General features: G+C 36.9%; 1 protein-coding gene across 2 annotated transcripts in view; it reads left to right on the top strand.

Moving 5' to 3' along the window:
• The window catches only part of vps50 (VPS50 subunit of EARP/GARPII complex), a 110,432-nt gene that overhangs the window by 14,955 nt on the left and 71,761 nt on the right, over window positions 1-23,716 (top strand). For both annotated transcript variants that reach the window (XM_028036317.1, XM_028036316.1), the window contains exons 5-9: window positions 2,988-3,041; window positions 12,960-13,030; window positions 13,540-13,657; window positions 16,590-16,625; window positions 16,953-17,035. In XM_028036317.1, the coding sequence (XP_027892118.1) occupies window positions 2,988-3,041; window positions 12,960-13,030; window positions 13,540-13,657; window positions 16,590-16,625; window positions 16,953-17,035 (362 nt within the window). The remainder of the gene's footprint in view (window positions 1-2,987; window positions 3,042-12,959; window positions 13,031-13,539; window positions 13,658-16,589; window positions 16,626-16,952; window positions 17,036-23,716) is intronic.

Genomic DNA, 23,716 nt, shown 5'->3' with positions numbered 1-23,716 from the left:
ATACAATTGAAAGCTTGTGGCAAAAAATGCTCTCTCAATTTTGAGCTATTTTACAAAGTACAGGAAAAGAAATTTGTTGAGAAAATATTTACTGAGATGGGCTGAAAAGAAATAAATCTCACACTTTAAAATTTTTCGGAGTATAAATGTTGAGAACCATAATTTTTTTTTCTGTTATTCACAGCAATGCTCTACTTTGTGGTAATTCTAATAAAATGCACAAAAGTTTGTGATTGCTTGGAAGCGTGCAATAAGAATGAGAAGAAAAGTGAAACAAAAAAAATCTAAATGTTGTTGGAATATTCTGAAATTCTGTATTATATGGGTTAACAGTAGTGTATTTCTTGTTGCATCTTACCACCCAGTATCAACTATGCTTTAACATTACGTTTATTTTGCCTCTGCATTCCCAATCCAATTGGAAGAACAGTTCTCTTTAATGGGACTTGAAAGCTAGCAGTAATGAGTTCTGTCCCTCTGATCAGCTTCCTTATTCGTAGTGATGCGTATGCAATCATTGCCTGAACCTTGCCTGGACGCATCCGTATGCTTAAATTTGGGTGGAATGATGACGCGCTGCAGAGTGAAAAGTACGAGTGAGTGAAAATGAACCTTAAGAGATTATGTTAATACATGATGAAAATAGACCCACAGAGATCAATTTTAAATAGTCATGTTTGTGCCATTGCATTAAGAGTTGAAACTCTTTAGAATAGCCTTTTATTGCTGCTAACCCTGATTAGTGCATGCTTATTTGGGTCTAATTACCTCACACATTTGTGTTAATTTCTGGCTGAAAAACCTTATGTGTTCAAATGCAAATATATGCAAATTCACATATGCACTTATATCCAACCTTTGCCATGATTATATATTACAATCTTCATTGCTAATCACTAAGTAACAAACTATACAAGCATTCTTTCTGTCTGCAGAATTTAAAATATTTTGCTACAGTTTAAAAGACATTTTTTGTCTCCTGTGAAATTTCTCTCCTCTTTTTAAAAATGCCATGGTAAGCCAATAATTTCCCCAATTGTTTTATTGTCTTTCTTTGTTGACTATTCATCATTGGCAGCCATTTGTTTTGGACAATATTTGTTCCATCTGCTAAATATTAAATGCACCGTGCTTGCTTTGCTGCTCACTTACTGCACAATTAACCTCAGTTTGTGTCTGTGAGGGCAAGCTGAGAATTAATGACTTTGGCCTTGTGGCTCAGGTAGTGCTCAGTTATTCACAGCTGGTTATTTGCTGTGTGTGTTCACACCACTTCACTTTAGAATGTTATAGTATTAAAAAGATTAAATATGCCGATAGGTGGCGCTGTGGGGTTATTTTGGTACATTTTTCTGAGCTTAAGAGTTAGTATTTGCTTTTTTCCCCTCTCCCTTGTTACCTCAATGTAGTCTTTTCTTTTCTTCCAAGCATTTTTTGTAATGTTCTTTTTTTCTAATATAGATTTAAATGTAAAAGCAATCCCCTTATTAAGATTTCATGAAAGAACCTCTCAATCTTCAAGTGGAGCCACATTTTCCATCTGTTAGGGTCTTCACTTTTCAGCCATGCATGCTTAACACACGTTGAAATGTCATCTCCACCCCTAACTTCATGCACAGCATACTAACAACTTGTCCGCCTCCTCACCACTTTGAAAATACTTGTGCTTGGTAACACAAAAAGAGATTTTCATTAGATTCACGCCTTTCTTGTCATTTTGCTGAGCATTAAATGATATACAACAAAAGGAGACACCTTTTCTTTGGAAGATAACATATATTGTGAAAAACCTGAAGCACACAAACAAAAACAGATAAAAAAAATATGGAAAGATATTCTAAATCACTGCACTTATGTAAGGTATATAACTCAAACAGGAGTTTGGTATTTTAACAGCTTATGCCAGAAAGTTGTTGAGCACTTTGGTGGTTCTGGTTTGGATGTTGTGATATTCTAATTAACTGACCTTGATTTGCTACGAACACTCACCTACACCTCATCTATTGCCTGTCAACACATAAAGGGCATCAGCCAATCACATTACAGAAACTCAATGCACTTAGGTATCAGAATGAGAAGAACATGATTTTCTTGAATGGATTCATTTTGCTTTCTACCAACAGTTTACACCTGTGAGGATGCTGCAATGGTCTTATATTGGGCCTTTTGGTATTCTAATATTCTAATATTCTAATATTCCTTTATTTGATCAGGTAAACCCCGTTGAGATCTAGATCTCATTTTCAAGAGGGACCTGAAACAAAGGCGGGGATACTCATCACTGTACTAATGAGGAGAATATTGTGACAAACAATGTTTATTACCTCAACATTGTTTGTCACAGCTTAACTGAGTATTTTTAGCTGAACACAACCATCCCTTTACAACCACAATGTACTACTGATTGCCACTTCCAGCTGGGTAACAGACCAAGTCACAAAGCTCAAATCATGTACTCCAGTAGTTTTAATTATCCACTTTAAGTTTTCAGAAGCACTTTGTGTTCCTTGCGTTTCCATTCATACAGAAAAGTAAAGTGTCCTTGTACTAATTTTACATCCATACCTTTTGCACTGTACTTCAAGAGCACAATGCAAGCTCTTCAGAAAATGAAAGCTGCTTCAGGTTATATATGTACATATAAGCTGTTTGTGTGTGTGTATTGATTTGGTAAAAGGAACAATGCAGAGAGTGAAAACCTGAAACTGCAATCTGAACAGCTGTAGCAAAGATCTCCCACAAAGAAACAAGACTTTCTATTGAAAAAAATATAGAATGAAGTCACACCGAGAGCAAGAGAGAGAGAGAGACACTGTTGAAATGCTATGGCTATTTGGTGATTAGATACAGACATCATTTGTGTTATTCGTGCCCCATTCTCAAAATACAATTACGGTTCCCAATCCATTTCTGTAGAGTGAACTTGAGAATATCTTTGCTCTTTTTTATCATGTTTTCATGTTTTTATTCTACTTTCCTTTCCCTAGGTTTCTAAAAGGGTCGCTGATCTCATTCTGGAGAAGCAGCCTTCTTATGTCAAGGTAGGTTTCCATTGCCAGCTGAATACTCCCATTTTTCCAAATACTCTGCTGGACCGTCAAAGTAGTTTCTGTTCCTGATATTCTCTTAGGGACCAGGTTTAGCTTACATTGGTGCCATTCATTTCAGTGAGTGCATCCAGTGCAACAACCTTTGCTTCTGTCAGCCAATCATTTTGTGGAAACTGTGTCAAAATTGGGTTTGAAGTGTACATACAGTGCAATCTGAGCAAAGTGATACCTTAAACTTTCATCTTAGAATATGCTAGGTTTATTTCAAATGCAATGGACACAGAGACAGAATAGAAATGGAAAAAAGAGACAACAATTGAGAGAGCTGGGATAATAAGTTAAAAGTTAAGAATAGAGGAGAGGAAGAATGATAGAGAATACAAGAAAACACACAAGTAATCTGCTTCTACACCTGCAGAAAGAGAAAAAACAGAGTAGCGAAACCACAGTGACAAACAATATATGTATATATAACAATATCAGGGAGAAACCCTTTGCTCTGGTACTTTGTACATATGACACAACTTTTTTTTTTACTTAATGCAGAGCAACTTAGATCCATCTGAAACAGTGCACCTTGTATTTTCTTACATGGTTGATTCAGAAAGATTTTTTAAACTCAATTGGTAATTTTTTTTCTTTGTGACCTCAACAGCTGAAATTTAGTTTCAAGACATATTCCTTGTATGGGCTCTTTTGTGTTGTGTAATTGCTTCTTTGCTGAACTCAAAGCACGATATGATTGGACATTAGCTTATTTTGATGCTACCAGGGTGTCATGTCAGCTACCAGAACTTTGGTAACCATAGTGATAGGAAATTAGACTCCTTTCCCTGAAAAGTCAAGAGAAGGAAGTCAGTAATGTTGTATTTATTCATAAAACCCTAAGACATGTGATTGTCTCTTCATGTGATTGTCTGGTGGTTTTTAGTGACTAACTGAATTTAACTGCGTTTTTCTAACATTTAATTATCTTGCACGTCTTTGCTTAATCTATTATATTCTTGAAGAATAGAGGAGATCTGACTGGCTGTTGTATTAAAATTTATTCTGCATAATTTACCAAATTTAAACAGCATTGTCTTCTGTTCCCTTTGCTTCCACCACTGGCCAAACAGATAGTTATGTCCTGCATTCACTTGTGCTCGGATATGTTGTATTTACTTTATTCAGATAGGAGTTAATCAACACTTCAATTTAATTCTTTTTTTTTCTGTGAATTATGGTGCATGATCTGTGATGTAATGAGCCTGCAAGAATTTGCAAGTGCCACATTTTTATTTTTGTTAGCACATCTTTAATGTCACTAAATACATGATGTGTGACAACTCTAATTGGCAGAAAATGTCTGACCTTGTTAAGGCCTTTGAAAATCTGTTGATGCTTTCAAACACTTATAATTTTTTATAAGGTCATGCCAATATCCCACAACCAGGAAAACAGTAATGCTCACTGGCATTACTGTCTGCCGTTTTTCGGCGACATTTCTAAATTGGTACTACTTTGTGTCACTATCAAAATTATGTTTTTACATTGAAAACATTGTGTCCAAAATCACTTAAAAACATTGGTGGCTTTTATTCAGTTCCTCATATCAGTTGCTGCTGCATATGTTTATAACTAAGAACATAATCCTTGACGATAGCTTCTTTTTCCTGCTGTATGATTTTCTGCTGTTTTTTTGTTTTTCTTATCAACCCTTGGTGATCTTTTTAAAAAAATCCACGAAGAAAAACACATCCACAGGACTTTAATCTGTTCTTTTGTTGAGTGTAACACATCAATGAACCCACAAATCACAGAGCCACATAAATGTCTGGCTGCTAAGCGTCTAATATGATTCATAGCTGTACAGTGGACAGTTTGATCTCTGATAATGCCCTCTAGGGATCCTTGGCTTTCACTTGTGTTCAGATAGTGTGATTCAGTTTTATAAAGTGAAAAAAATTACACAGAATCCAGAACCATTAGTATTGATTCATTTATAATTATTTTATATACATTTGTTTGCTAATGTACAGTATAAGGTATGTACTACTCAAGATCAATAAACAAAACCAGCAGGGATTTTTAGTAAAAGTTCCCATATGTACATTTTTGGTTAGTATTTAAGTCCTCAAACTTTATCATCTTCAGATGCATCAAAAAAAGGATGTTTGCTTTTCCTCAAAATTCTAATAAATTACCTCCAAATAGGGTGGACGAGGTAAATCGAAACCATCACAAAAGAGTACAATTGAATCAGTGTTTACTTACATAGCACTCTGAACGTATTCACAGTGCTACAGTTTTTCTTTCTATGTTGCAGCTTTATCTCTAAATGGATTAAATTATTTTTTTCTTTACAAACTTTGCATAAACATATTTGTATAAGTATTTCCAGCCTTCGCCATGAAGCTCAAAATTAAGCTCATGTGAATCCTGTTTCTAATGATAATTCTTGACATGTTTCTACAGCTTAATTAAGAGTCCATCTGTGGTAAATTAAGTTGATTTGACAGAATTTGGAACGGCACACAATTTTCCATATAAGGTTTGTATTTTGACAGTACATGTCAAAACACAAACAAGCATTTAGTCAAAGGAATTGTCTGTACACTTCAGAGACAGGATTGTTTCAAGATGCAAATATGGGCAAGGGTGCATAATGATTTCTGAAGCTGAAAGGCCCCATACTTCATCCGAAGTGCCGAAATCGACTTTCATTGACAGAGATGCATGATGGAAATTGCGTCATTGTGTTTGCAGAGAAGAATCTGTCTCCCATTCTCGACTACAGGCCCAGATTGAACTATTTCCACAGAGCTATGTGCGAAGTGTTATGTGATTGTTTTGTGATTGTGATGTTTTGTTCCCTGATCTAAATTTGGGCATATTATGTAAAGGTCATTTTTATATATGTCTATTATATGTGGTTATGTTTATTCAGTTAAAAAAGTTAACTACGAAAAAACTAATTATAGTGCAGCAAATAAAGCGGCTGCTCCCGCCGTCTTTTCTTTTTGTTACGTCTTTTATCGCTTAAAATGAGTCCACAAACTATCAATGCTGCTTCTACATAGTCATTCGTGTTTGATTATTCTAAATTCATGGTGTGTTGGGGGTTTTACTGGATTTTCTTCTGGAATCGGGATCGGTTCATGTGGTGTGTTGCTCCTGCTGTGTGGCTGGACACACGAACCGAACGAACCTGTTGTACTTTTATCAGCTCTGTGGTCATAGAAGTTTGGAAAATCGGCCAACAATCCTTAAATCATGCCGTGTGAACCAGATAGATAGATAGATAGATAGCATTTATTGTCATTGAACAGAATTCAACGAAATTTCCATTGCAGCTCCCGTGCAAAAGGTCAAATATATACAGTATAAATAAGCAAACACACAATAATAATAATAACAATATATACAACTAAATTAACTAAAGGCACTCAACCACACCAAAGAAGTAGCAGCAGGTCCAATTATGGCAAAGTACAGATGATGTGACAGTGCAAAGTGCAGAACAATATGGCTGTGTGGGGGTGGGGGATATGTATGTGTGACTGCGAGGTTATGATATGTGTGGGAGGGGGGGGGCGGCAGGGAGTAATGGCTCTGACGGCTGTGGGGAAGAAACTGTTTCTCAGTCTATTTGTTGTAGTCCGTATATTTCTGTACCGCTTGCCTGATGGCAGCGGCACAAACAGTCTGTGGCCCGGGTGGCTGGAATCCATCGCTATGGATCCAGCTCTCTTCTTGACCCGGTCTGTGTAAATGGAGCCCAGGTCTGGGAGGGGGCATCCCACAATGCCTTGTGCTGTTCTCACCACCCGTGTCAGTTGTTTCCTCTCCAGTGCTGTGCAGCTACCATACCACACAGTCATGTTGAGGCAGAGGATGCTCTCGATCATCGCCCTGTAAAAGTTCACGAGCAGCCGTGAGGAAAGTCCAGCCCGTCTCAGTTTCCTGAGGAAGAAGAGCCTTTGTTGTGCTTTCTTCACCAGGTGGGAGGTGTTTGTGTTCCAGGAGAGGTCAGAAGTGATGTGGAGGCCCAGGAACTTGATGTTGTCCACACGTTCCACCACTTCTCCATCTATGAGAAGGGGAGTGTGAGACCTCAAACTCAAAAGCTCTTCTCTCATCTCGTCTCAACCACTGGCCTAATGCTCTCTGACTCTGGTCGCTATGGTGACATTTACACATCCCTTCAAAATAAGATACAAATGCGCCACAAAAACGAACACTTTCGTGAAAATTCTAACTCACAATAACGACAAATGGGAGCCCTGAGCTTGTTTCTCTGCAACAAGAGGGTCCCGTCTGGGAGTGATGAAAGACAATAACACCCGAAGTGCAGCTTATGCACAGGGTATTCATGGGCTCTTAGCAGCGAAGCAGTTTGAAGGCTTCATTGCCTCATTAGCGAGCCGGTCATCATATCATGCAGAACGGGCTTGGAATGTGGGAATCACCTACCGGGATAAATCCATTCTCCTGTCTCTTCACTTTGCCTTTTCCCCTTCGCAAAGAAACTTTCCAAAGACATCTCATTTGTTTCTTACTCATTTTGCTGCTTGTGGGCTCAATGTTGGCGTGCAAGAACCGATAGAATCCGGTTAAAGGATTTTCACAATAAAAGTTCCTCCAGACTCAAATAATACATAAAACAGAAATATTTAATTATTTCTTGTGCGGCCCGGTACCAATTGGTTCACGGACCGATAACGGTCCGCGGCCCGGGGGTTGGGGACCAGTGCTTTAGAGGCCTGGCCATAGCCCAGACCTGAATCTGCATAAATATCTCTGTAGAGATTTGAAAATGGCTGTGCAGTGATGCTTCCCATCTATCCTGATAAAACTTGAGTGCAAAGAGGAATTAGCAAATCTACCAAAACAGAGTTTGCCAAGGTTGTGGGATGATATTCAGGAAGACTTAAGATGGTAATTGTTTCCAAAGGTGCATCAACAAATTATTGAGCAAAGACTGTGTTATTTTTTCATATATATTTGCAAAGAATAAGAAATAAACTTTTTTTTTCATTTTGTGATTATGTGGTTTTGAGGGAAAGTAATACATTTCATCCAATTTTGGAATAAGACTGCAACATAAAATGTGAAAACAGTGAAGCACTGTGACTACTTCAGTATGCACTGTACTACGTAGTCGCTCATCCTGCCTTTCTCCTTGATTGAATTTTTCTTCTATCATTGTTGCAACTTTACCAAGAATTTTTGATTGTAGCTTCCAGGTATGAGTGGGTTTGAAATGACTTGGCAGAATAGGAAAAAATGTATGCGGCACTGCAGTTATTGTTTTTGGAGTATGTGTGATTGTATTGAAGGCCTTGCAAAAAAGATTCACGGACTTGGAAGTTTTCACAATTTGCAAACATTACAACTACAAACTTTAGTGTTTGAAGTTCTTATGTGTTAGACCATTACAAAGTAATACATAATTGTAAAATTGAATATATTCATCCCCTGTATTTTGAAACATCCAAATAAATCCAGCTCATCCAATTGCCTTTAGAAGTCACCTAATTAGTAAATACTACTAATAACCTGTTTGGTGAAGACCTCAGATGTTTGTTAGAGAACATTAGTGAACAAATAGCAGACAGGTCAGGGTTTAAGTTGTGGAGATGTCTAATGCAAGGTTAGGTAATATTAAAAAAACTACTTAAACCTTTGCACATGTCAAAAAGTGTCAAATGTGCAAAATTATGTGGTGGAAAACTAACACTGTACTTCACCCTGAATCCACCATTCCCACGGTTAACTCTGGATGTGGCAGCAAATACTGTAGCTTGCAGTTGTTCTGACAACAAAATGTGGTTCCACAAATTATAAATGCAGGGTGGCTGAATACAAAGTTACATATTTTTTTTTGGTTGTTTTTATTCGTAAAATGTTTTGAAAAGCTGGTTGTTGTGTTTTTTTAAATTTTTGCACAATTTGTATATCTCTGTCACATCATAACCCAGTAAAGTCCATTAAAGGTTGTGGTCTTGTGACATTACAGAAAAGAAAATAAAATAAAAAAGACAATCCAAGGTTACCAATATTGCAATATATAATATTGCATGTTCTTTGCACCATTCAGATACTGGAGTGTCTTTTTATAACTCATGGCTTCCTGGACCATGCAGGTTTGTGCCCAAAATGGCCCCCTATTTTACTTTTTACTGCCCTCAGCACAACAAAGTGAGTTGAGCAAACCCCAAACTGCAGCATCATTACGAACTAATGTATGTATAAATGTAAGGAGGCAGGGCAAAGTTAATGTGCTGAAGGGGTCACAGAGTGGACCTCTCATGAATATATGAATAAAAGACCTGGAGAAAAACTTCCCTTATGACTAATAATTTTTTTCTCCCACGCGGACTGTATAGAGCTGCAATCTGCCTGGACACTATATTAGATTTGGTTCTCCTGTACGTTGAAAGTGGGCTGACTATTAAAACCTGTTGGTTATAACCCACCACTGTTGCACAGTTTCTGTATTTCCTCTCACACAGAATGAGCTCACCTTGCTGTCAGGGTAATATAGGGTAGACTGCTCGCAGGTGTGATATAAGAATGAGTTGGAGCCTCAGGCTGGATTCTAGGCTCTCTTCATGTTCAACACATGTAGGCGTGTGTGTGCTCGTGTGTCTGTGCGTGTTTCTGTTTTCATTTCAATCAAAGTTCTCTGTGCCTTTTCCAGTGTGTCACTGTGCACGTATAACAAGGCCTTTTCCAAATTCAGTTTTAATTTCTTTGCTGCTATGTGTCGGTAATGAGACATATTTTAGTGTAGAGATTGCATAGCAAGCCGCTCATTTTCATGCAAAAGATTAGCTTCTGTTGGAGAAAATAAGTGGCTAAATTTTTTTGGTCAAGTTTACCTTCAAATGCACATGTCGCCAATTCAAATACTGACGCCTGTTTATGTTATTACTACAGATATGCTTTAATAAAAACAGGAATTGCTAAAACATTTAAATGTGTTTATGTTCAGTGATGATACTGAACATAAACAGTATCCTCAGTGAAACCTCTGCTTGGGCACCCTCAGTCTCTTGGTAGTTCTTTTTCAGCGACTTTTGCACTATGAAGACTGCATATATGAGACTTTTACAGTTATTTCTGAAGATTCAATTGGCTGCATGATCAGAGCATTGGATACAATCAGCTGGATTCATTTTTTCAGGTCATTTTATACCTGGCCATAGGTTACTACTTAACAGACATAGTCATTTTGGAGGTTATTTTAATGCAACCATCTCCATGCCCTTTCAGTGTTTTATTATATTCTTTTCATGCAGGGTTGCTGCCTACATTACATATTAGTTGTGTGTATTTACTACACACAACAAATCCAGAACATAGAAGATAAGTTCTAGACAAACAAAGAATAAAATGTATTAAAATTGTCTGAATCATTTCAGTGATGATCTTTTTCTTTTACAATCTAGGATACTGATTAAACAAGAAGTGCATGCAGTGTTGTCCTTTCTATCTTTGATCCGAAGGTTGTTGTTAATCTGTTGTTAATTTGATTTTATGAAAGCATTTTTGGTGCATTAATTAAAAGAAAAAATTACTTTGTCATTTTAGATAATGATAAAAAAAAAAATAATAATAATTAAATGCCCAAAGTCAAACTGGCAAAACATTTGATTAGCTTATTGATTTCAATTTCACATTGTATACATTTTATTTTTGATCCTTTTTTAAATCAACCCAAATCCTGACACGTCGCCAGATGTTTGAAACAGTGTGAAGGAGACATTGATTCAGGCATTTTTTTTGCCTGATGCAAACCAAAATACAGTTAACATGACCAAATCCAAAAGGTTGATTAGGTCTCACTTGGAGAAAAGGAAGCTTCTTATTGACTAAAGTTTTGACTTTCTGAATCTGAACTCATTTCTGACTGTGAATATATGAGGTGTGCTACGAAGGCGGTGATCAACTAGAGAAGATTATTCTACTATTGACCACAAATGACCTAGAGAAGTTATTTTGGTATGAAAAGGATATTTTGAAGGGACTTAAAGGACAGACAGTTCTTGTTGGTTAAAGGGTAAATCTAAAGTTTTTATGTGCACTTTACCAGCCCTTAATTTCACTAACATAAAAATGTATTTTTAAAAGTCACAATATTGCTCATGACTAAGAGTTTGCATGATTTACCTCAAAATCATTTTGTGGAAATAAGTGAATAGAGGTTTAAGTATTTTGTTTTTTCATAAACATAACCTTTTTTTTCATATTCTTTCTCTGACCCCAAAAAATCTCAAAACAAAACAAAATCATCACAAGGCGCAAGTCCCTCCAGAGAAAATCCTTGCTACTGAATAAACTCTTGCAATGTAATCTTGCTTCTTATCAAGGTCTTCGTCAACAGTCAAGATCATGAGGCCAGATTGGTTTGAAAGGAGGTACTGAACTTGTGCCCACAGCTGAATTGGCACTTTTGTTGTTCTGTTTTTATTACCGTTAAAAATGGATTTCCTTGGATCATATTCTCTTAATGAAAGGTTTGTTTTTTTATCTGACAGAGTTATGAGACACTTTTTTTTTTTGAGAACACTGAAACGTTTTTTTTTGCAAAAGGACGATACGGTTTTGAAAATAAGATCAAGGAACCAACATCTTACACCTCTGGCAAGAGGAGGTCAGGAAAATAAAAGGACAAAGAAGACAAGAAGAGGCTGCACAGTGTTGTCTGAGGGTGTGCTTGTTCTCGGTAGAGGTCACTGAAGTGGGATGATTGCTGAACTCTCAGAGCAGACTGATCATTCACGCTTCTCTAAATGTCACAGCTCTAAAGAGCAAAAGGTTTCGCTCTTTTTTATATATATATTTTAGGAATTGTTTTCTTGCACTGTATTATTCATTGGCACTGAAACAGTGACTCCATAACTGAATCGTGTGTTTACTCATAGCAGAGTCCTTCTGATTCAGAAATGCTCTAATATTTGATATACAATTGAAATCTGATACAACAGTTTGCCAAGGTTTTGGTCTTTTCTCCCTTTCATAACTGGTGTGACCTAGTCAATAATTTCTACATTTTCTGTGGGATCTATATTAGGACTTTGACTTTGTTGTTCAGCCACTTTGAACCCAATTTTGCAGTATTAGAGTAAATTGTCAATTTGGAGGACTTTTTTTTTAACATATACTTTACTCATGATGACATGGTTTTTTCAGCAACTCTCCCAAAACATGATGCTGCCACCCTGTTACTTCTCAGCTAGAATTGCATTACAAGGCCTGCAAGCTTCCTCATTTTTCCTACAAATGCAATTACCATTACATCCAAACTCAATTTCTTTTTCATTGGATCTTATGACAAGTCTCCAAATTCTAATTTGACTTTTTGTAATTTGTCTTTTTCCTGACTCCGTTGGTTTTCAGCAGATGTTGGTACAGGATTCACTTCACTGTAGGTAGTGATGCTCTCTTACCACCTTCTGCAAGAATCTTCACCAGGTCTTTTTCTTTTGCCTTTGGGTTGATTTGCAGATTTTGCTCTTCAATACATAATCTCTGGGACACAGAACATGTATGCTTACTGAACGACATAATGACTGAATATCCCCACAGTTTTATACAGTACTCACAAAATGCTGGTTGAACAGATTTAGGCAGATTTAGGTATCTAGAAATCGAATGAGTCAGACTTGTTAAGGTTGAAAAATCTTTCTGTGATCTTGCCTGATTTCTTTTGAAAATCCAATGAAAGGAACATGTTCCAGGTATACCTTACATCCATCCACAGATGTTCCTTCATTTGTTGTGAATTATCTGATCAGACTTTTACCAAGTAATGACAGAAATATCAGTTTCCCAATTTGTTAAAAGGCGTATAAGTGTATGTAAACCTTTCATATTGAAGAAAGTAATGATAATTTTTTAAACATTATCCTCTTTTCACAGGAACTGGAGAGAGTGACAGCATTACAGACCAATCTGCAGCTGGCAGCAGTCATTTGCACTAATGCAAGAAGGTAATAATGTACTGTAACATGCTACCCAGTGACCAACCAAAAATAACTTATTCTTTCAGAAATTGCCCCTGCAAATAAAATGCCTGTCTCATAACCATGGTGATTTTCTCTCATGTATTCTCTGCTCAAATCGATGGTTTTGAGCCCACTTTGATAACACAATGCAGAAGGTTTGGAAATGTGGCAACAGATAAACTCTGGGTAGATTCAGCCTGGCAGGAGTCAGGATTTGACTGCTTACAGCATTTTATCCAAAATGCCTGTCAAATATTATGACTTAAGAAATGTGTTATTTTAATATTTATCTGAACACAAAATAATATTAATAATTGAACACCTGCTACAGACATTTCTTCTTAACTATGGGTGGATTTAATTGTTAAGAACATTATAGCTACATACCAGCTTTTCTCCTTTTGTGGTATTTTTTCCTGATTCCTGTTTGAATATATAGTGCCTTATGCATTATTAAACTTGGTCAAACTCACCTTGGGGCTTCTTTTTTGAAGACAACTCAAAGTTTCCAAGGAGGAGTTCACAGAGGCCAGTCTGGGTCTGTTAGCCAATCAGAGGAGGCGACAGCTGCTGACAGGGCTGCTCAAGTCACTGAGGACCATCAAGACCCTGGTAATGTTAACAAACCACTGCTACAGCTTTAACACACTCAAATGCAATCAATACTGCTACACTATCCAGCAAAATCATTTTTGTACAAATTAATTCATTAAGGATTTCTTGTAATCTATTGTAAGTAGGAGTAAAACTTTCTTTTAGCCTCTATAAAGTTGTTATGTGAAATGTACTGATCATGTGTCTTGTAACATCTGGGATAAAAGCGCAAATAAAAGATTCGAAGAGCCTTTATTAACACATTTAATGCTAAATATGATCATGCTGTTTTCTGAAAGAGAAGACTTATTAGACTTATTTTTAGACTTGGACTTATTTTTATTGTCATTGCACAAAGAAACATAAGGGAAATTGGCAGTGAAATTATAACAAGTATTACCACCTTTTCTAAATTAATAATAAATATTAACTAGAAAATTTCTGAAGAAATTTAAACGGGCCCCCCAAAGTGTTCCCTTCAATTGAAACCCAGTGTTCTGATGCTAAAAATTACTGTCAAATCAAGCTACAATGCCGTCAATAGCATGTGGAGAGTCACAAGCATGTTGAGCATTACTCCATTCAGTATGTTAAAATTAGTGTATAAGTTAAATTTAGCTAAAATGCTGCCAGTGGCATGTGGGGTATAACTAGCATGTTGTCTTACATTGACTTCCTCCATTCAGTGTGTTAAAGATGGCTAATAAATAAACAAAATAGCTAAAAAGCTTATGTTGGGGAAAAGGCTGCTGCTAATGTGGGTAATGTTTGTGCTAATGTTAATGCACTGCCTTCTGATTTTAACTTTTGCAAAACTAAAAATCAGATAGTTACTTCGGGCAGTTTGTTATCTAGTCTCTTAGAAACAGATTAACAACAAATATTGTTATTGTTCAAAAAACATGAGATTATTTTTCTGCTCTGTTGAAATACTACTTGTCTTCTACCAGTTAAGAATAGTGCAGTTGGTGAATTTTTCATAAAAGTGAAAATGTTTTTTTTTGGTCATTGGTGTTGAATATTTTATAAAACGGACATTCAACACAAATGTAAGAATCTAATTTATACTGCGTGACATTTCGTTGCCAGAAAAAACGCTCATCTCTTAACACCAAATTAATTATTGTTTATAAAACATAAGCTCTATTGAAATACTGCTAATCTGCCTAGACCAGGGGTCTCAAACTCCAGTCCTCGAGGGCTGCAGACCTACAGTTTTTAGATGTGCCACAGGTACAAAACGCTGGAATGAAATGGCTTAATTACCTCCTCCTTGTGTAGATCAGTTCTCCAGAGCCTTGCTAATGACCTAATTATTCTATTCAGGTGTGGTGTAGCAGAGGCACATCTAAAAGTTGCAGGACAGTGGCCCTCGAGGCCTGGAGTTTGACACCCCTGGCCTAGACACAAGAAATTTACAGTTGGAAAATTTTGCAAAAGTAAAAATCAGATGTTTACTTCGTGGCACTTGGTTACCATAAAACGTGCTCATCTCTTAGCAACAGATTAACAACAAATATTATTCTTGTTCAAAAAACATAAGATTTCTTCTGCTCTTTTGAAATACTATTTGTCTTACACTACTTACTACTTAACAAGAATTATGCAGTTGGTGAATTTTTCAGAAAACTGTGTCATAATTTGTTTTGGTTTGCATTTGGCTCGGTTTTTTTTTGCTAATTGCGTCGCCATGGTTACTCAAAATGCCAACAGAAATAATAGCCCACATGCCGAGATCCAGCCGCATGTTTTGATATATACTACATCGTTGGGTATGGTTGGGGTGCATGCAGTGGTACGAGCCTCATGCGGCAGTTATTTCGAGGTGTAGAGCAATAGGTGCTTTCCATGCACGGCATGGAGGCATTGAAATGCCTTGAAAAGCAAGGCTTACCTATTCTCTGCTATGGCAGGCCCCAACTATTAGCTAAAGTAAAGCTATAATAGTTTTTGTTAGTTTAAGTAGTACTTCCTAAAGATAACTGCAGAGAATATTGTTCCATTTTTTGCCATTCTCCTCTTTATAGAGCAACACAAATTTAACAAGCTGATATTTGCTGTTATCCAGAATGCCTTAAGTCCACCAATTAAATGAGATGCTGTTTGTATCTTGCCAAGATTTAAAACTCTGTTTCCCTAATAAGTACGTCTTTTGTTTCCACACCATGAATGTTTCTTGCAACCAGAAATATTACTAAATAGCCAAACTTTGTTTTTCTTCTCAGTTAATGGAAAAGTATTGTGGCTTTGCTTCAGTCTTGAAAGGATAGAAACAAACAGAATACCTTAATACCAGTAAATGGCTCATGCTTTGCCTGAGGAATAATTCAAAGTAACCTTCAGTGCCACATAATTTGTATCTATTTGAAAGGTATAGTTTGATCAACAAACGCAGTGATATTTATGACAATATCGACATAAATATTGATTTAATAGGTCATAAGTATTACTTCTATTTCCTGACTCTTTTGACACTGAAGAAGTGACACCAGCACTGACATTGCTTCTCTGCTTCAGTTAAACAGAGACGCAATGTCTTGCAGACCCTGCAAGAACCTTCAGTCTTGCATTTTTATCTCTGTCATATACCCCAAGAAATACCACATGGCCAAATTTCTTCTCTCCCACACAAACAGCAACAAAATGTAAATAAACATTGGTTGTTATTATCCACCTGGTTTTACTTATCGGTATGATATGATATGTTGATAAAGATGCTAATGCGGATATATTGTGAATTCCTTGTTTGATCTGATATACTCTGACACATCTGATAGAGACACATCTGTGCACTGACAGTGATTATTTTTCTTTTTTTCTATTTTAACTTGCCCTAGGTACAATTAGTGCAAAGATAGAAACAACTATCTTTGCACTGATCACTGAATACTGATTACTATTACATATGCTCTTCATATTCTTCTTTATTTTTCTTCTTTTCACCTTACAGCAAAGGACAGATGTAAGACTCAGCGAGATGCTCGAGGTACTGTAATCCCTACAAACTCCCACAGAAATGTTCATAAATGACTTAAAAGGTCAAACATCATGGGGGGGGTTTTGCAATCGCTATTCCGCCCAAGGTTGCCAGGACGGTGTCTGCTGTGGCAACTATTTTTAGATAAACAATAATTCTTTGGGTCAGGAAGCTAATACACAGAGAAGGGCAAACATATCAATGCCTCAACCAAACCCTTTTTGCTATTTATATCTAAAGTCTTTGTGGCAGGAAGCGTTTACAATAAAAATACTGTGAAATTTCTGCCTGTTTGGAAAATAGGTTAAATGACCTCACTGCTCTGTGTTCTTTTAGGAGGAAGACTATCCAGGTGCAATCCAGCTTTGTCTGGAATGTCAAAAGGCGGCCAGCACCTTCAAACACTACAGCTGCATCAGGTACAGTATGAGCAGATTGATGTGGTGGTGTAGCTGAGTCCAGGGTAGGGAAAACCTGCTCACTTGTTGTATTGACTGCTAGCAACATTTCATGACAGAAGTATGACATCAGAGTTGTGTGGTTTTGGAAAAATCACATTTCAGTTCCGCTCAGACATTCGCAGATCTTTTTATTTTTATTTTAATCGTGTTTCCTTTGATAAAGCAGATCGAAGAGCGCCAGACGTTTTTGATTTTTACCCTTCTTTCTCAAGGTTGGAAGTTGATTGATCTGCTTGGAGACATCTCACTTAGGGAATTGTTTCCTATTGCTATTTCTTTGTGGCTGCAGTGTGGCTCCTCCCACAATGTGAAAGGCTTGAAATGTTTAAAAGTGCCTTGAAAAACTAGTAATAACTGTTGATTCTTTTTTCACATGTTACATTGCAAAAAACAAAATCCAATACATCTTAATTGGATTTTATGACGATAGATCAACACAAAATATGCTTGCAGAACTTTGCAAAGAAAAATCTGAACTGTGTGGCTTGTATTTTTTTTAAAATTCAGCCTTAAATATAATACATATGAACAAAATCTAAGGCAGTTCAGCCATTTAATTCAGGAATGTTTGACCAGGGACAAATCTAAAAGTTGAAGAATCTCAAGTACTGGAGTACGAAGAAGAAAAAACTTGAGTATGTAAACAAGTTAAGCACGTATGGATATACCCCAAGACTTGCAGCTTTATTTTCATTGAAAACTGAATCAACAAGGAATTGACACAGAAGAACTGAATATAAATGCATGCTACACTTCTCAAATATTTTTTTGTGGAAAAAAAAAATTAAATACAGCATTATTTTCCATCCACTTTCCAATTATTTACTTCTTTTTGTTTGTTTTTTTTCATAAAATCACTGTAATACACTGAAGTTTGTGGTTGTATGTGAGTGTAAATAAGTCCAAGGACTATGAATAGTTTGCAAGGCAGTAAGTTTCCAGCTACAGGACAGTGAATGTTGTCTCACTGCAGGCCTAGTTTTCCTATGAGACACAATGGCATATTTGGTATACATCTGGCAGCTTCCAATTTAAGCTTATTACTGCTTATCCCCTATAGAGAAAACATCCAATTACAAGATTTAGAGACTCTGGCAGGCACCCAGTGAGCTACGACATGCAGATGGTTAAACTGTGAAACACCTCAACGGAAAGGCAACTAAAAGAAACGATTCAATCACAGGAGACTTTCATTTACATGTGAGGAAATGTTACTGTAACTCACTGACTTTTTAAACATCCACCCCTAATGTTTAAATGTTCCAAGAAAATAATTTTTATTTTTCCTGCTTTTGGATGTAGAGTAGGAATAAAATTGGTTGTGTTTAAGATTGATGGATGTAAATGTATCAAACTTTAAGACCGCAAGCACCACACACGTACTGTATGTTGGTCAATTGGGGACAGCTGTTGAAATATGTTTTGGTCTCAGAGCCCCACCAGATTTTATTGTTTTGACATTATTCTTATTCATGTGATATTCAGAATAACTTTTTAAAAAATCCTCATACTGGAGCACTTAATCTACCTTAAGCTTTTATAGTCATTAATAAAAATGTACTTATCCTGTCCTAGGAAAGGTTAAAAAATGTAGTAGGGGACTATTTTAACAATACCAGCTTTGTGAAAAAGAGGGAAATCTGATCCATGAACAAATATTATACACATGTGAATAATGGGATGCTGAAATCTTCTCATTGTTATCCACTCTGAAGAGAAAAAGTACAACTGAGGGAAAAGAACAAAACAATAACTCTCCAGGATAGCTTTCCAATTTTTGTGTCGTTCTGATCTCTTAGAAATGTGTTAAATATTTTAGAATGCAGAACGTTATTAAATAATCTTTTTTATTACTTAAGTAATCAGATCTGCATGTCATCTGCCAGGCATCTCCACCCATTTTTTTTCCTTGAAGCTCCATATTTAAATTCTTGTCAGGCTATTGCATATCAGCTTTTTGTTTCAAGAAAATGATAGACCCACAGTGCTTTCTGATATATGTAGTCATCAAGCAAAGCTGATGTGAATTATTTACTGCAATGCTACATTGTCCAAAACGCTTCACTCACCTCGCCATGCAGCATGCTTGATGTTCCGTAAAATATTCCTCATTTTAGAACTGTGCAATCTTACAGGCATATCATCAACTGTTTAAAAATGTATTTTTATTTCTGGGGGATTTTCCTTCCATATAAAAGCTGTATCATGCAGATATGTTCAGATATGAGTTGTCTACAGAATCAATTTAAATACTTTTTTTTATTCTCAGGAAGTGCTGGAGTTCTAAAGACCTAAAACTCTGTTTGTTATGCCCATATTTGTTTGAATTAAAGAGGAAGCTCCTTGTAGATATTCTCAGATGGCGTTTCTAAAAGTTCACCAACTAGTGAGTCCTTCATAAGAATGTCTTGGCAACGCTAAAGCTCAACTTAATTTCCTCTTGGACATTTTTGTGTAATGAAATGTGGTGATATGGCTCAAGTACACAACATCATAATCCAAAATATTTTATAATTGTCAAAATTAACATAAATTGGTCTAAAGAATTTTTTAAAATTATGTATAATTTAATGACATTTCTAGTGGAATTTGAGCGTGTTGTGACTATATATATTCATAATCCCTCAAACTAGTTATCGACAGTGAAAAATAAACTGATGCACTTTGGTAGATGGTTATGAAAGTGCTTGTTAACAATGGGAATGTGATGGTACAAAATTACATTGCAGAAATTGACATTTCTGCAAAACAAGCATTTTTCTTTTTCTGCTCGGAATATTTTAGTTTCTCTCTGATGTAAATCTTCCACAGTTGCTGGTTGCTTGGTTGGTTCTTACCAGTTCTTTTAGTGAAGAGACCAACTAGTCTGGCTGATTCTAGATGCTGAATTATAGTGGATTCTAGTTAACTATAATTTACTTAAGATGGTTTAGTTGAAAGTAAGGCACATCAGACTTTGATTAATGAATTATCCATCACAATATAGATCTTGTTTTATTTGAATATCATGTTTGTTTTCATTAAGTAATTACTTAGCAGATTCACAGTAATACCTGTTAGAACACCTTCTCAAATGTCCGTAATTTAGAACTTTTTCTCCCCCTTAAGGCAGTAAGAATAATTACATAAACCCTAATTTAAAAAAGCCTCTATGGTAATACTTGCTTAATATCTTATGTGGCTGTCTTTTTCATGCTATAATCTGTTCCTCTGAACACAGATTGTTACATGAACTTTCTCTTTCTCCATCCTTGCATGTACTCTGTAGCTCAAGCAATTATAAAACACATCACTGCCTCACTGCCAGTGTTGGGAATTTCACCACAGGTGCCAGGATTCAAAACTCCTGTGCACTGAGATAGTTAGCTGCCAGTGATGGGTTTAATCAGCTTTGGATGGACCTTTGGCAACAACCTACATATATTTGATGCTGATTTTAAAATCCTCCACTCAGGCCTGTTGATGGGTGTGTCTGTGTCGAAATGTTCTGGGATCATTATAAAATGAAATGTAGCTGGCTGGAGGATGTTTTGCTTTGGGCCCGTCTGTCTCTTCGTCCATTTAATTTTATGAGTGCAATATTCCAGGAATACCATCAGGGAATATTTTTCATATTTGGCATCAGTTATCATTTGGACTTGTGGGTGAACTAAAAGTTCATTGTGACCTCAGATAATTTTTTTAGCCATAATTTAATAATTCATACTCTGATAATGATGTTTCTCAGCAATGGCTTACATCTTATCCTGAAGCCTTAACTTAATCTGTTAGGTAAACTCTAAACCCTAAAATCAACTATTTCTGTTTTATATCTATGAAAATTGCAGTGAACTAAAATTTGTTATTCCTTTTTACCTGTGCTTTATTTTGTATTAATAGTAAAAATAAATCCTCAGGTGAGGTTTTCTTCTTCATTTTATTAAGGTCAAATTGTTTTCCCCAGCAAACAACTACAGAAAGACAACAAACAGAAAGACAACCCTGACTACTTCAGAGCAGCTTCAGGTTTATGAACTAATGTCACCTTGGAATAACAAAACTGTCATCCAGCCAATGACTTTGTATAATATCTTCATTTTTCTTCAGTATAATGCCATAATTTATTGCAGAATTACGTTATTGCCTGTGTTAAATAGAAATCGTTTTTATGTTTTGGATATACAGTAGTTATGGTAGTACGTACCATAACTACGCAGCTGTTTTGTTGCTGTTGTGAAGAGAGTCTGATGATTTGTTGTCATTTAATGTTTTTGTAATCTCTTTCATATTGGTCTGGGAAAGTTCCTATTCCTAGAATAGTTCCTTTCTAAATTTGTGAATTTATTAGGATTTTCTTATGAATTAGTAGAGTAGGCAACCAGAGAACAAACGGAGAAGTCCAAGCTTATTTATTTGTTTATTTTTTGTAATATTTAAAGAAACTGTTCCTTAGATGTTTTGTTTTACATTTTAAATGCACACTTGTGGAAATTTACAGAGCCAAAAAGAGAGAAAACAAAATGCAGTAAGGTATATTTGTTTACCTGACTTTTTCTTTGCTTCTGTAATAAATTGAGTCAGCATGAAGCAAATGAAACGTTCCCCATCGCTGTGGGAATCCCGTCTTTTTTATAGGGTCTCATTTATTAAACCTCGTCATGGGATGTACTTTGAAATTCCCCATGATGACATTTGCTGAAAAAGCAGCATAAAACAATCAGTATATAAAAGTTTAAGTAACACTCCTGGTGAGAAATGCTTGCACATTCATCATACATTGTTTAGATCTTACAGTGTGTTTATATGTAAAGCAATTGTACCAATGGCGGTGCAAGTGTGCAACTGGATGTCTCAAAAGGTCTAAAAATGTTTGGTATTTGTTTATTATTCGGGGCTAAATAAGTTTAAGGAAATGAAAATCCAGCAATAAAAAAAGCTCCCAGATTACAATTAATTAATTTTCCAAAGTAAAACCCCCCCAAAAAACCAACTGAATTTCTAAAAGAAAATAAATGAAGAAAATGACTTTTATCTTTAGTTTGCCACATCAAATTTGAGTTTTTATTTGACTCATGAATCATTTTGGTTTTTGAGTTACTAACAGATAAACGCACACTGTCTTAGAAATAAAAACAGACCAATGTCACTGCTTACTTTTGGCTTTGAAACGCCTTTGAAATGACTATTTCTTTACAAATTGATGAAATTGATATTTCACTTATCCTACACTGGTTAGGATAAGTACACTGCTCAAAAAAATAAAAGGAACACTCAAATAACACATCCTAGATCTGAATGAAAGAAATATTCTCATTGAATACTTTGTTCTGTACAAAGTTGAATGTGCTGACAACAAAATCACACAAAAATCATCAATGGAAATCAAATTTATTAACCAATGGAGGCCTGGATTTGGAGCCACACACAAAATTAAAGTGAAATAACACTACACGCTGATCCAACTTTAATGTAATGTCCTTAAAACAAGTCAAAATGAGGCTCAGTATTGTGTGTGGCCTCCACGTGCCTGTATGACCTCCCTACAACGCCTGGGCATGCTCCTGATGAGGTGGCGGATGGTCTCCTGAGGGATCTCCTCCCAGACCTCGACTAAAGCATCCGCCAACTCCTGGACAGTCTGTGGTGCAAGACATGATGTCCCAGATGTGCTCAATCGGATGCAGGTCTGGGGAACGGGCTGGCCAGTCCATAGCTTCAATGCCTTCATCTTGCAGGAACTGCTGACACACTCCAGCCACATGAGGTCTAGCATTGTCCTGCATTAGGAGGAACCCAGGGCCAACCGCACCAGCATATGGTCTCACAAGGGGTCTGAGGATCTCATCTCGGTACCTAATGGCAGTCAGGCTACCTCTGGCGAGCACATGGAGGGCTGTGCGGCCCTCCAAAGAAATGCCACCCCACACCATTACTGACCCACTGCCAAACCGGGCATGCTGAAGGATTTTGCAGGCAGCAGACCGCTCTCCATGGCGTCTCCAGACTCTGTCACGTCTGTCACATGTGCTCAGTGTGAACCTGCTTTCACCTGTGAAGAGCACAAGGCGCCAGTGGCGAATTTGCCAATCCTGGTGTTCTCTGGCAAATGCCAAGCCTCCTGCACGGTGTTGGGCTGTGAGCACAATCCCCATCTGTGGACATCGGGCCCTCATACCATCCTCATGGAGTCGGTTTCTAACCGTTTGTGCAGACACATGCACATTTGTGGCCTGCTGGAGGTCATTTTGCAGGGCTCTGGCAGTGCTCCTCCTGTTCCTTCTTGCACAAAGGCGGAGGTAGCGGTCCTGCTGCTGGGTTGTTGCCCTCCTACAGCCTCCTCCACGTCTCCTGGTGTACTGGCCCTTCTCCTGGTAGCGCCTCCAGCCTCTGGACACTACGCTGACAGACACAGCAAACCTTCTTGCCACAGCTCGCATTGATGTGCCATCCTGGATGAGCTGCACTACCTGAGCCACTTGTGTGGGTTGTGGAGTCCGTCTCATGCTACCACGAGTGTGAAAGCACCACCAACATTCAAAACTGACCAAAACATCAGCCAGACAGCATAGGTACTGAGAAGTGGTCCCAACTGCAGAACCACTCCTTTATTGAGTGTGTCTTGCTCATTGCCAATAATTTCCACCTGTTGTCTATTCCATT

The sequence above is a fragment of the Xiphophorus couchianus genome, chromosome 13, assembly GCF_001444195.1.
Source record: "Xiphophorus couchianus chromosome 13, X_couchianus-1.0, whole genome shotgun sequence".
Classification (NCBI taxonomy): domain Eukaryota; kingdom Metazoa; phylum Chordata; class Actinopteri; order Cyprinodontiformes; family Poeciliidae; genus Xiphophorus; species Xiphophorus couchianus.
The sequence above is the reverse complement of the archived record's forward strand: the minus strand, read 5'-3'. Positions and strand labels throughout refer to the sequence as shown.